General features: G+C 44.4%; 1 protein-coding gene across 7 annotated transcripts in view; it reads right to left on the bottom strand.

The window, feature by feature from the left end:
• USP45 (ubiquitin specific peptidase 45) overlaps window positions 1-13,463 on the bottom strand; it is a 170,693-nt gene that overhangs the window by 137,788 nt on the left and 19,442 nt on the right. For all 7 annotated transcript variants that reach the window (XR_008891292.1, XM_056566177.1, XM_056566172.1 and 4 more), the window contains one exon: window positions 13,307-13,407. Coding sequence is in view for 6 of the 7 variants with exons in the window: in XM_056566172.1 (XP_056422147.1) it covers window positions 13,307-13,407 (101 nt within the window). In the remaining variant the exon portion in view is untranslated. The remainder of the gene's footprint in view (window positions 1-13,306; window positions 13,408-13,463) is intronic.

Genomic DNA, 13,463 nt, shown 5'->3' on the forward strand with positions numbered 1-13,463 from the left:
AGACGCGGCGTTCAACTTTGAACGCCGCGTCTAAAGGGTTAATAGCGCGCGGCACAGCGATCAATGCCGCGCGCTATTAGCCACGGGTCCCGGCCGTTGTTAGAGGCCGGGCCCGAACCGCTATGACGCGGGGCCACGCCGTGGCCCCGCGTTATAGATCGGGAGTGGACACATGACGTTCCAGTACGTCATGTGTCCTTAAGGGGTTAAAGGGGTACTCCAGTGAAAAACTTTTTTTTTTCTCTAAATCAACTGGTGCCAGAATGTTTAACAGATTTGTAAATTACTTGTATTTAAAAATCGCAATCCTTCCAGTACTTATCTGCTGTATACTACAGAGGAAATTATTTTTCTTTTTAAATTTCTTTTCTGTCTGACCACAGTGCTTATTACGCTATGCGCTCTGGCCTCACAAGCTGGCCGTGAGCGCATGGTCCCCTTACCTTCTGCTGCCAACGAGGCTGGGGCTCGCATTGCGGGACGCAACCGCACGAGAGCCCCAGTCCGTCACTCTCCGGGTGTTTCCCCTGCCTCTGCCTCTCTGCTCCGGCGCGCGTGTCCCCATCCCTTAGGGCGTACGGGCGCCGGAGCTTTAAGATTTAAAGGGCCAGTACGCACATTAGTGTAACCACCTGTGTCTTGTTGATAAATCCCTTCACCCTCCTCAGTTCTCTGCCGGATCTTTGTTGCCTTGTGCCTAGTGAAAGCGTTCCATAGTATTGCCTTGCCGTGTACCAGATCTCCTGCTCTTGTGACCTTGATTCTCTGCCGCCTGCCTACTGAACTTCTGCTATGTCCCGACTACGCTACTGTGCCGCCTGCCCTGACCTACAGCTATCCTGACTACGAGTTGTCTCATCCCTTCTGTGCTTCGCATCTCCTCAGCCGCCTGTGTGGTCGAGCTGTGCCGGGGGTAGCCACCTGGATGTCGTCTGCAGCTGCAAGCCCATCCTGCTTTGTGGCGGGCTCTGGTGAAGACCAGCGGCACCTTAGACTCCGCTCCCTGGCACGGTCTGAGTCATCTGCCACACAGGTCCAGCGCATCCACATACACCAGAGTACCTGTCTTCAAAAACGTGAGTGTTACAGTAAGATCCGGCCATGGATCCCGCTGAGGAACCCCTGCCTAAAGTTGCGGATCTTTCCTCCGTTGTGATACGTCACTCACAGCAGTTGTCCCGACAGGCACAGCAATTTTCTCAACTTGCAGCCATGACGCAACAGCATTTGGCCTTGCAACAGCAGCAGGTACCACAATCTGGCCCACTCCCACCTCCTGCAGTCTCTCCTGGCTCCCAGCGGCACCTGCCTTTGCCTTCCAAGTATGATGGGGATTCCAAGTCATGCAGAGGCTTTGTTACAAAGTGCTCCATGCATTTGGAGCTCATGTCTGAAATGTTTCCGACTGAACGTAGTAAGGTGGCCTTTGTCATTAGTCTACTTTCTGGAAAAGCCCTGGCTTGGGCTACACCCCTTTGGGACCGTGGTGATCCAGTATCCTCCAATTTGTCGGCATTCTTGGCAGAATTTCGCAGTGTCTTTGAGGAACCCACACGTGCCTCTTCAGCTGAGACTGCGTTGCTGAATCTCTGTCATGGAGATTCTACCGTTGGTGACTACGCGGTTCAGTTCCGCATTCTAGCCTCTGGACTTGCCTGGAATGAAGAGGCCTTGTGTGCCACATTTAAAAAAGGAATGTCAAGCAGGATTAAAGATGCCCTTGCAGCACGAGATCCTCCATCTTTTTTTACTGAACTTATCCACTTGGCCACATGCATTGATGTGCGTTTTGCCGAAAGACAGGAGGAATTGTGCTTTGAGAGGGAATCTGCCCGCCTGACACCTGTGTTCAAACGTTTCTCCTCTTCTGTCTCTTGCGCCTCTTGCCAAAGAGGTTATACAAGGAGAACGTCCTCGTCTTACACAGCAGGAGAGGTCATGACGACGCAATGAGAATTTGTGTTTGTACTGTGCTAGCCTGGAGCACTTTCTGAAGGACTGTACTGTTCGTCCGCAACTAGGGTATGTGGGAGAGGCGTCCCTGGGTGTGAATACTACCTCTCCACACTTAACTATTGCTGTACAAGTCTTCGCTTCAGCCAAGTCTTCCTTCAGCGCTACAGCATTTTTGGACTCCGGATCAGTAGGTGACTTTATTGATGCGGCTTTAGTCCACAAGTATCATCTTCCCCTTTCTCGGCTTGCCAAGCCCTTGTTCATCTCCTCTGTAAATGGACAAAATCTGGACTGTAAGGTTCACTTCCTTACTGAATCTCTCGTCATGCAAGTGGGAGTATCGCACAAAGAAAATATTTAATTTTATGTTCTGCCACACTGTACTTCTGAGATTCTTCCTGGTCTTCCTTGGCTGCAACGCCCTTCCCCGCAACTGGATTGGAGAACTGGAGAAATAATTCGCTGGGGACAATCCTGTCAAAATTTTTGCCTCCAACCTGTTACCTGGCCTGCCGCCACCTTACCAAGATTTCTCGGATGTCTTCTGCAAGAAAAATGCTGGATCTCTTCCTCCACATCGTCCTTACGACTGCCCTATTGATCTTCTGCCTGGTACCACTCCTCCTCGTGGGAGGATATATCCTCTTTCAGTTCCTGAGACCAAAGCCATGGCTGAGTATATCCAGGAGAATCTACAAAAGGGATTTATCCGTAAGTCCTCTCCTCCTGCTGGAGCAGATTTCTTCTTTGTAGGGAAGAAGGATGGCTCTCTCCGTCCATGCATTGACTACAGGACACTTAAAATCACGGTCAAGAACCGTTACCCTCTACCTCTTATCTCAGAACTTTTTGACCGTTTACATGGTGCCAAGGTCTTCTCCAAGCTGGACTTACGTGGTGCGTATAACCTCATTCGTATCCGCAAGGGAGATGAATGGAAAACGGCCTTCAATACTCGTGACAGACATTTTGAGTATCTTGTTATGCCTTTTGGTCTCTGCAATGCTCCAGCCGTTTTCCAGGAGTTTGTTAATGATATCTTCCGTGATCTTCTTTACACCTGTGTTGTCGTATACCTTGATGACATCCTGATCTCTTCCAACTTAGAGGAGCATCGTGCTCATGTTCGTCTGGTTCTTCAGCGACTACGGAAGAATCATCTCTACGCCAAATTGGAGAAATACCTGTTCCAAAAGTCTAGTCTTCCGTTTCTTGGCTACATTGTCTCTCATCAGGGCCTGCAGATGGATCCAGATAAGTTATCAGCAGTTTAGGATTGGCCTCGTCCCTCAGGCCTACGTGCAATTCAACGTTTTCTGGGATTCGCTAACTATTATCGTCAGTTTATCCCACATTTTTCACCCTTGCTTTCTCCTATTGTAGCTCTCACTAAAAAGGCATCCAATCCTAAGTCTTGGCCTCGAGAGGCTGAAGAGGCCTTCTCCCATTTAAAGTCTGCGTTTGCCTCTGCTCCCGTGCTTACAAGACCTGATCCAGAGAGGCCCTTTGCATTGGAGGTTGAAGCAGGTGCCGTCCTCACACAGAAAAAATGCCAAGGACAAGAGTGTAACTTGTGGGTTCTTCTCCAAGACTTTCTCTCCTGCTGAGAGGAATTACTCCATTGGAGATTGTGAACTCCTCGCTATTAAGCTAGCTTTGGAGGAATGACGACATTTATTGGAAGGCTCTTCTCATCCGCTCAGCATCTACTCCAATCATAAGAATCTTCTATACCTTCAGTCTGCTCAGCGTTTGAACCCCCGCCAGGCAAGATGGTCACTGTTCTTTTCCCGATTCAACTTCTTCATTCACTTCTGTCCTGCAGACAAGAACATCAGGGCTGATGCACTCTCGAGGTCCTCTGACGTCATTGGTTTGGACTCCACGCTAAGGCACATTATACCTCCTGACCGTTTGATTCCTGCCGCTCCTGCCGAGATTCAGCAAGTTCCTCCGGGAAAATCCTTTGTGCCCACCAGATTGAGACGCAAGGTCCTGAAAAGGGCTCATTCTTCCTTGACAGCAGGACATCCTGGAATACGCAAGACCCTCTCACTTCGGAGCCCTATCGTATTTCAAGGAAACAGTTTCGGGCCACATATGGGGTATCTCCGTACTCAGGAGAAATTGCATTACAAATTTTGGGGGGCTTTTTCTCCTTTTACCCCTTAAGAAAAGGTAAAGTTGGGGTCTACACCAGCATGTTAGTGTAAAAAAATAATAATTTTTACACTAACATGCTGGTGTTGCCCCAAACTTTAAAATTTTCACAAGCGGTAAAAAAGGAAAAAAAAGACACCCAAAATTTGTAACGCAATTTCTCCTGAATACGGAAATACCCCATATGTGGGCGTGAAATGTTCTGCGGACACACAACAAGGCTCAGGAGTGAGAGCACACTATGTACATTTGAGGTCTAAATTGGTGATTTGCACAGGGGTGGCTGATTTTACAGCAGTTCTCACATAAACGCAAAATAAATACTCAGATGTGACCCCATTATGGAAACTACACCCCTCACAAAATGTAACAAGGGGTAAAGTGAGCCTTCACACCAACAGGTGTTTGACAAATTTTCGTTAAAGTTGGATGTGAAAATGAAAAATAAATTTTTTTTCACTAAAATGCTGGTGTTACCCTAAATTTTTTCATTTTCACAAGGGAGAATAGGAAAAAAGCACCACAAAATTTGTAGCCCCATTGCTTCTGAGTAAGAACATATCCCATGTGGATGTAAAGTGCACTACAATGCTCAGAAGAGAAGGAGTGCCATTGGGATTTTGGAGAGAGAATGTGTCCGAAATTAAAGGCCATGTGTGTTTACAAAGCCCCCATAGTGCCAGAACAGTGGACCCCGTCCCCACATGTGACCCCATTTTGGAAACTACATCCCTCACGTAATGTAATTAGGGGTACAGTGAGCATTTACACCCCACAGGTGTCTGACAGATTTTTGGAAGAGTGGTCCATTAAAATGAAAAATTTTATTTTTCATTTGCACAGCGCACTGTTCCAAAGATCTGTCAAATGCCAGTGGGGTGTAAATGTTCACTGCACCCCTTATTAAATTCTGTGAGGGGTGTAGTTTCCAAAATTGGGTCACATGTGGGGGTGGGGAGTCCACTGTTCTGGCACCACGGGGGGGGCATTGTAAACGCACATGGCCCCCGACTTCTATTTCAACAAAATTGTCTCACCAAACCCTCAATGTCGCTCCTTCTCTTCTGAACATTGTGGTTCGCCCGCAGAGCACTTAACATCCATCCATTTCCATATTCAGAAGAAATGGGGTTACACATTTTGGGGGGCATTTTCTCCAATTACCCCTTGTGAAAATGAACAATTTGGGGTAACATCCGCATTTTAGTGAAAAAAAAAAATCACATTTTTTATTTTCCTGTCCTGCTTAGCAGAAATTTGTCAAACACCTGTGGGGTGTTAAGGCTCATTGGACCCCTTGTTACATTCCTTGAGTGGTGTAGTTTCCGAAATAGTATGCCATGTGGGTTTATTTTGCTGTTCTGGCACCATAGGGGCTTCCTAAATCCGACATGCCCCCCAAAAACCATTTCAGCAAAATTTGCTTTCCAAAAGACAAATGTGACTTCTCTTCTGAGCATTGTAGTGCACTTGACGTCCACACATGGGGTATTTCCATACTTAGAAGAAATGGGGGTTAAAAATTTTGGGTGGCATTTTCTCCTATAACCCCAAGCAAAAATGTAAAATTTGGGGGAAAACCAGCATTTTATTGAAAAAAATAAATAAATATTCATTCACACATCGGACTTTAACGACAAGTCGTCAAACACCTGTGGAGTGTTAAGGCTCACTGGACCCCTTGTTACGTTCCTTGAGGGGTATAGTTTACAAAATGGTATGCCATGTTTTTCTTTTTTTGCTGTTCTGGCACCATAGGGGCTTCCTAAATGTGACATGCCCCCAAAAATCATTTCAGAAAAACTTCCTCTCCCAAATATCATTGTCGCTCGTTACCTTCTGAGCCTTGTAGTGCACCCACAGAGCACTTGACATCCACCTATGAGGTATTATTTCCTTACTTGAGAGAAATTGGGTTACAAATTTTGGGGGGGCTTTTTCTCCTTTTACCCCTTGTAAATTTTCAAAAACTGGGTCTACCAGAACATGAGAGTGTAAAAAAATGAAGATTTTGAATTTTCTCCTTCATTTTGCTGCTATTCCTATGAAACCCCTAAAGGGTTAACACACTTTCTGAATGTCCTTTTGAATACTTTGGGGGGTGCAGTTTTTTTATAATGGGGTCATTTATGGGGTATTTCAAATATGAAGACCCCCTCAAATCCACTTCAAAACTGAACTGGTCCCTGAAAAATTCCAATTTTGAAAATTTTGTGAGAACATGTCAACTTTATGATGCAAACATAAAGTAGACATATTGTATTTGTGAATCAATATATAATTTATTTGGAATATCCATTTTCCTTACAATCAGAGAGTTTCAAAGTTAGAAAAATGCAACATTTTCAAAATTATGAAATTTTGGGATTTCCCCAAGAAAGGATGCAAGTAACGACGCAAATTTACAAAGTAGAATATGTCACACAAAAAACAATCTCGGAATCAGAATAATCGGTAAAAGCATCCCAAAGTTATTAATGCATAAAGTGATAGTGGTCAGAATTGCAAAAAAGGACTGCGTCCTTAAGGTGAAAAAGGGCTCAGTCCTTAAGGGGTTAAAGGGGTATCAGTGTTAAGGCCGTAAAAAGAGAAAGAAAAAGTATACTTAGCTACCCCTGGTGTTGAGGACTGAAACTGGAGGAATAATTGGGAGCTGCGGGGACTGGGATTTTTAGAATCCCTAACAGATATGACAGATTCACTATGATCCTTTGTTTTTTAATAGATTATTATTCATCTAATTTGACTGTATGAGCACCAAGCCAAAGTAATGACAATGTACAATATTTCTATACAATTTTGGTATTCTTATTTCTGTAAAAATGTGGGTAAAACAGGCAACAATTACTCTATTTATTATTCTCAAATGTTCTGTCATTTTGACTAAAGGTTAAAACCCGTGAAATCTGTCCTTACCAGTATTATTTTAGGTTATTATTTGTCACTGCTATGTAATTCCAAACATTCCAACCTTGTAAAAAAAAAAATTCCAAGCATTTCCCCCTTTTAAAATAAACATTTGCCATGCAAAATAAAGTGTTTGTCCACCTATTCAATAGACTTTTTATATCCTTATATTTCATATCCCATTTTTTTGTGAGTTATTATATATTGTCATTGTGCTCTTTTTTCCAGGCAACAGCTGCAGCAAGGGCAAACATTTTGCTATTGAACTCGGCTAAGCTGAAGGTCTACATCATAAGAGCACAGTTAATAGCTTGTCTTGTGTTCCATTATTCATCACTACAGATTTTAATTAAACAAGAAATGCACTTGCTCCATATAAAACAGTACACAATAAACTACCTGAAGTCTTAACCCGTGGATAGGAAAATGGAGAATACTTATCAGTAATCAGGTATTTATAATGCCATGACAGCACTCCTGTCAACACAGGACAGAAAACCTGTGAAGGTAAAAGCAGGGCATGCCTTGCCACACCTTTATATTAGCAAGAACTTCAACTTCTTTTTTAAGGGTCTATTCACACGTGCAGTATTCTGCGCAGATTTGATGCGCAGGATTTTCTGATGCAGATTTCAATGTAAACTAAAAGGACTGAACACAGTTGTTCAAATCTGTGCATCAATTCTACGCAGAATACTGTATGTGTGAACAGACCATAAAGCATGAATCAAGTAGAAAAGGGTGAGAAAAAAAGCTGGGGTGCTGTCATGGATTTGTGAAAACCTGATTAGCTGTAAGTAATTACATTTTTACCCCTTAATCCAAGACAGCACCTTTAGATCAATTTTAGTTAGGGAGGGTCTATGGCCTGAAGGACCTGAAGTCCAAAACCCAAGTGAAAAACCGGATCTAACTGAAGCCCATAAGTGAAAGTAACTTCCGCATGGCTTTCTAACATGTCTGCTCTTGGGTGGTACAATGCCACAACGGGTGTGAACCTGCTGTGCTACTTACTGGTTTAGCTTTGGCCCAAACTTGGGAGCGGATTCTAGATGTTCCCCTTGTGTTAACCCTTTATCCCACTTCAGGAATGCTGAAGTTGGACTGTGGCAGCAGTAGAAGCACCAGGTCGCTACTGCAAGAGTAGTAAGAGTAAATGCAGCTGGTAGGGCAGGCCAGAACGCCCCAGTGCCAAGCATCGGGTAAACAGGCAAGTGGGGTAAGTTGACGCTATAGATGGAATTTGAGCAGCAACAAAATCAGAGCTGACTTGGTGTAAAGCTGAACTGGAGCTGTTAGAAGAGTAGAGTGAGGTGTTGAAACGCAGCCAGGTGGAGTCCTAGATCAGCAAACAGAGGCGTGGGTGACAATCTGGGTCATGCACTGGAGAAGCAGACAGGTACAGAGGGATCAGGCTAAAGCTAAGTCAGGAAACAGGCTAGGGTTATACACAGGTACTTGGGAGAGGAACAGATCAGAAACCTTCGCTGAAGAAAAACTACACTACTGATCAGGAACCACAGGAAGGGGGGATCTTTAAAGAAATAGCCTGTGTACGCATGCGGCCCCTACCGGGTATGCCAGGAACTTTTGCTGCCTTCGACAGCAGAGAGGATGATGTCCGGAGTCTGCAAAGGGGAAGAGGAATGTGGTTGGCCGTGGTAAGCAGAAGGATGCACTGCATGCTGTGGGCTGCAACCGCCAGCATTACAGATGGCAACTTCCTTCTTGGCCATAGATATACAAAAAGCTCTAGAAGGATAGGCTCTGAAAAAGAAATGAGAGACTAGCCCTACCTTTCATAAGGATATTGCCTACTTAATCCACTTACTGACTGAGGGCTTACTAACTGCCATAACTAAAGATTGACTGAAGATATGCCCCAATATAAGATATGCCCCAAGATAACTTACAAATATGAAACGAGTGAGGTACACCAAGACAATGAAAGTTTTTTTTTAAGTTTTTTGTTTAATAAAATGAGGAGAGCAGAATAATTTCCTCATCTTAAAGAAATTTAGATGTACATTTAGAAAAAAAGTAAGGAAGAGTTAAAATGACTGCTCAATGTAGGCTATGGAAAGGCTGATTTGATGATATTTAGAATTCAAGTAGCTAAATTCCCAGGCAAGGCCAAAGAGAAAAAGGCAGCCCTTTGCAATTAGGCTCGAAATAGGGATTAAATAAGAACCCTTATGATGATCTGGAGATTAAAACTTATTTTTTCTCTTTGGCCCTTAACCTTTAGATTCTTCTATGAAAGGACTCCCGAAGCCCCTATTAAGTAAGAAGCCTATCCTCTACGTAAGGGGTCTACTAGTAGATCATCTAATAAAAATAACTAAATCAGCAATTTCCAGAGCAAATAAATGAGCATAGCTTCCCCTTAGATGCAACATCTGCATCATATGACCTCAACCAGAAAACTCAAGGCATGTCACAGAGACATGTCAAAAGCTTTGATTGGTGGGGGTCCAAGTTTTCAGACCCCTCAACGGACGTTAGAATGAGCAAGGAGAAGCGCGCACTTTAGCACTTCACAGCAATCTCTATACAAGTGTACTAGACGGCCTTATTACATGTCTTACAGGCTTTTTTGCTATAGTTCAAAAACAGCTACAAGTATGGGCAAAAAAAACAAAAAGAAAACAACAACCATAAAGATAGTAAAAAAATAAATAAATAAGGGCCACAAAACATCACACAAGCAAAAATAGAAACAAACAGTGCATAAACATAGTATGAAACACATATGTACATATATTTATTCCTTCATAGTGACATTACATTTGTAGCAAGATATTGTGCTCCTATGACAACAATGATTGTCTGTTCCTAAGGACCAACCATGGTGGCACAGTATCAAACTTAAAGGGAACCTGTCATCAGTTTCATGCTGCCCGAATTACAGGTCACAGCAAAACAGGACAGACTTCATTATTACAGCTGTATTGATCCACTGTGAGTTCCTTGAAATGTTGCAGAGATTTTTTTAAACCGATTATATCCAAGTTTTATTTATACACTACATATATTCCAAGTGATTTATTTTGCTGACACAGCATGTAGCATGGCTATGCAGCAGTCCAGTTTTAGCTACTGAAGATATAATCTGTATGGCTAACTACACAGACATTTTCATAAGATACACCATACTGTAATTGTAATCGTTTTTAAATTTGACTCCTAAAAATGAAAGTTGTGCTGTGCTTGGATGCTATGAGCAAATATGCCAGTTTTGCTTTGATTTTAAGTCACTGGGTTTATACCACTTATGTTACTTAAACTGCAGGCCCCATTTCTTAAAGGGGTACTCCGCCTCTAGACATCTTATCCCCTATCCAAAGGATAGGGGATAAGATGTCAGATCGCCGGGGTCCGGCCGCTGGGGACCCTTGCAATATAGCAAGCTTCACCCACCTATAACTGCTTCCGGAAGCGCTGGAGGCGGTCACGCCCCCTCCCATAGACTTGCATTGAGGGGGCGAGGCATGATGTTACACGGGGCGGAGTTGTGACGTCACGATCTTCCGTCCCCGTGGTCGTGAGGAATTAGCCAGAGAACCTCCAGTGCTTCTGGAAGCAGTTACAGGTGGGTGCAGCTTGCTTTATTGTGGGGGTCCCCAGCGGCGGGATAGGGGATAAGATGTCTAGAGTACCCCTTTAAAAAACAGCACCACACCTATCCTCCTGTTGTGTGGTTATGCAGCTCAGTTACATTAAAGTGAATGGGGCCAAGTTGTAATACCACACACAACCTGAAGACAGGGGTGGTGCTGTTTTGTTGAAATGATCTCTGGTTTTCTCTTCCTGGATTACCCCTTTAACCTCAGTACTAGACACTGTAAATAAGAAGCGCCGGAGGCGACCCCTTGCAGTGATGGGCAAGTAGCCCTGTAAATAAGAACCAGGTGGCATGCTGCGTGCCTGTGAAATGAACATGTCCATGTGAAGTCCCACAGACTGCCAAAGCCTCTAATTACAATTGCCACTCCCTGAAAACATTCCAGGCAGTTCTCCTCATGTACAACAACTTCCTGGGTGGCTCTCCCTAGAAAGCAATCTTGTATTATTCTTCCAGCATGTCAGACAAGCTCCTTCTCTCAGTACGTATAGAGTGGTGGGCCCGGCAGCCCGCAGGATCAGCTGTGAGAGCCTCACAGCTGCAAGCATTCTTTCGGGAACCCAGCACTCCGCTTAATGTAATTACAGAAGTCTTTCACGCAGCACTAATGTCATTTGCACATTTTTACAGCTGAACTGAAAGCAATGGCTGAAATGCTGGGACCCCACTCCCACACTTCTACTAATGTCAAGACTAATTCATTAAGGTTTAGGATGGGGATATTATTTGTGTATTTAACTACAGGTGTCCGTATTAGCATAAAGTGAATCTATTAATAAAAAATATTAGGTATAAATTAGGGATCAACAAATATCGTTTTTTTAGGGTCGATACCGATAATCTGTGGAGGTTAGGGCCGATAGCCGATAACTTATACCGATACTTTGGCATAAGTTATCGGCTATTTACCCCCCCCCACATACACACACTGCTGCAGATCATTGATTTAAAGCGGGCGCTTTAAATCAATGAACTGCATTGGCTTTTGCGGTGCCATAGACCGCCGCCACCACCCGCTTCTCTCCCCCTGCCTGTCCGGGGGTCCTGAGTCCTATCACCGCCACAACGCCCCCCCCCCCCCCCCACAGCCACGCACCGCTTCGTGCCCCCTACCGCCCCACCGCACCGTGCCGCACCCCCCAAAGCACCGCCCCAGCCCCATTGCCTCCCCCATCCCCGGTTTTATAATTACCTTTTCCCGGGGCCCGGGGTCCACTCTACATCTGGCTCCGGTGGCATCCTCCTGAGCTGTCACTGTGCGCACTGACGGTGACGTCACGTCACTCGTCATTGCGCACAGCGTAACGCAGGACGCAGCAGGAGCCAGAAGTAGCGTTGACCCCGGGAACAGGTAATTATAAAACCGGGGATGGGGGAGGCAATGGGTGCGGTGGGGCGGCGCGTCGGTGGGGGGTCGCGGTGCGGTGGGGGCGGTGCGGGGCATTATCGGCATGGTAATTGCCAATACCGATAATGCCCAAAATCGTGATTATCGGCCGATAATATCGGCCAAACCGATAATCGGTCGATCCCTAGTATAAATTTATAGTTCAAGTGACCTATAAAAAGTGATTATTATTTTGAGAATTATGAGGGTTTTTTTTGGCTAGAAATGTAAATAATCAGTCTGTAAGAACCTTTAAGGCCAAATTCACACCACTTATTGTTGATATACCGGCACATAAATTGGACATAAAATCAAACAAGTATGCCAACATAAATTGCTGTGCACTTGCGGCAGGCCGATTGAATTTTATGGATCGAGTGAAATCTAAGGGTATGTTCACAAGGCGGATTTTGTGATGAATGTCTACACGGAATATTCCGCACAGACATTCCACTGCAGCAGAGTGCTATTGATTTCAATGGAATTCTGCTGCACTGTCGACACAACAGAATTTCAGCGCCAGATGTTTCTGCCACGGCCATAGACATGTCTATTCTTTCTGCGGTCTCTGCACGTAAATGCATTGTCGTCAAGAAAGCATATTTCCTAGCACTCGCCTAATCAAACAAATGTGTGGAAAGTCCGCATGTGTTTTCCGTGCCGACATTCCACACAAATTCCGCCATGTGAAGGAGGCCTAATAACTAGTAACTGTGTTCAGTCCATTTACAGACTGTATACCTTTTCGCCCACAACTTAAATGTGCAGTAGACAAAGTATTTGGGGCCAGCAAAAAAAAATTTTTTAAATAAAGTGTATGTTTGGTAAATCCATTAAACTCAAATAGGATTGCTGCAAATATGCAGCAGTATATGTAGCCATACCCTTGATATTATCTTCATGTATATCTCAGACATATTTGCAAAACGTGTTGTGAATGAGGCTTAAAGGGGTACTCCGGCGCTAAGACGTCTTATTCCCTATCCATAAGATGGATTGGCAGTCATCAGACCCGGAGCGAACATGCTCCGGGGGCTGATGTAACGGGGTGCTGCGTCAAAGATCATGGGGGTCCCCAGCGGAGGGATCCCCGCGATCAGGCATCTTATCCCCTTTCCTTTGAATAGGGGATAAGATGTCTTAGTACCAGAGTACCCCTTTAATAGTGGCACAAGCTGAACATTTACAAATAAGTTGCATCCCATTTTAATGATTACAGATAGAGGATAAGTTATATAAGGTTGCAGTGCTCCTTTAACCGTGGACATTACCTTTCTCAGAGCGTGATGAGTGTTTCTGGAGAAAATCCAGCATCTGAGCAAGAGCCTTCTTGTTGCAGTGAGTAGATAGCTCCTCATCACAATCATAACAACTAGAAAAAGAACACAAAAAAGAAAATACAGATACCCCAGATGAGACAGTAGATTG

Source organism: Hyla sarda, chromosome 3 (assembly GCF_029499605.1).
Source record: "Hyla sarda isolate aHylSar1 chromosome 3, aHylSar1.hap1, whole genome shotgun sequence".
Classification (NCBI taxonomy): Eukaryota; Metazoa; Chordata; class Amphibia; order Anura; family Hylidae; genus Hyla; species Hyla sarda.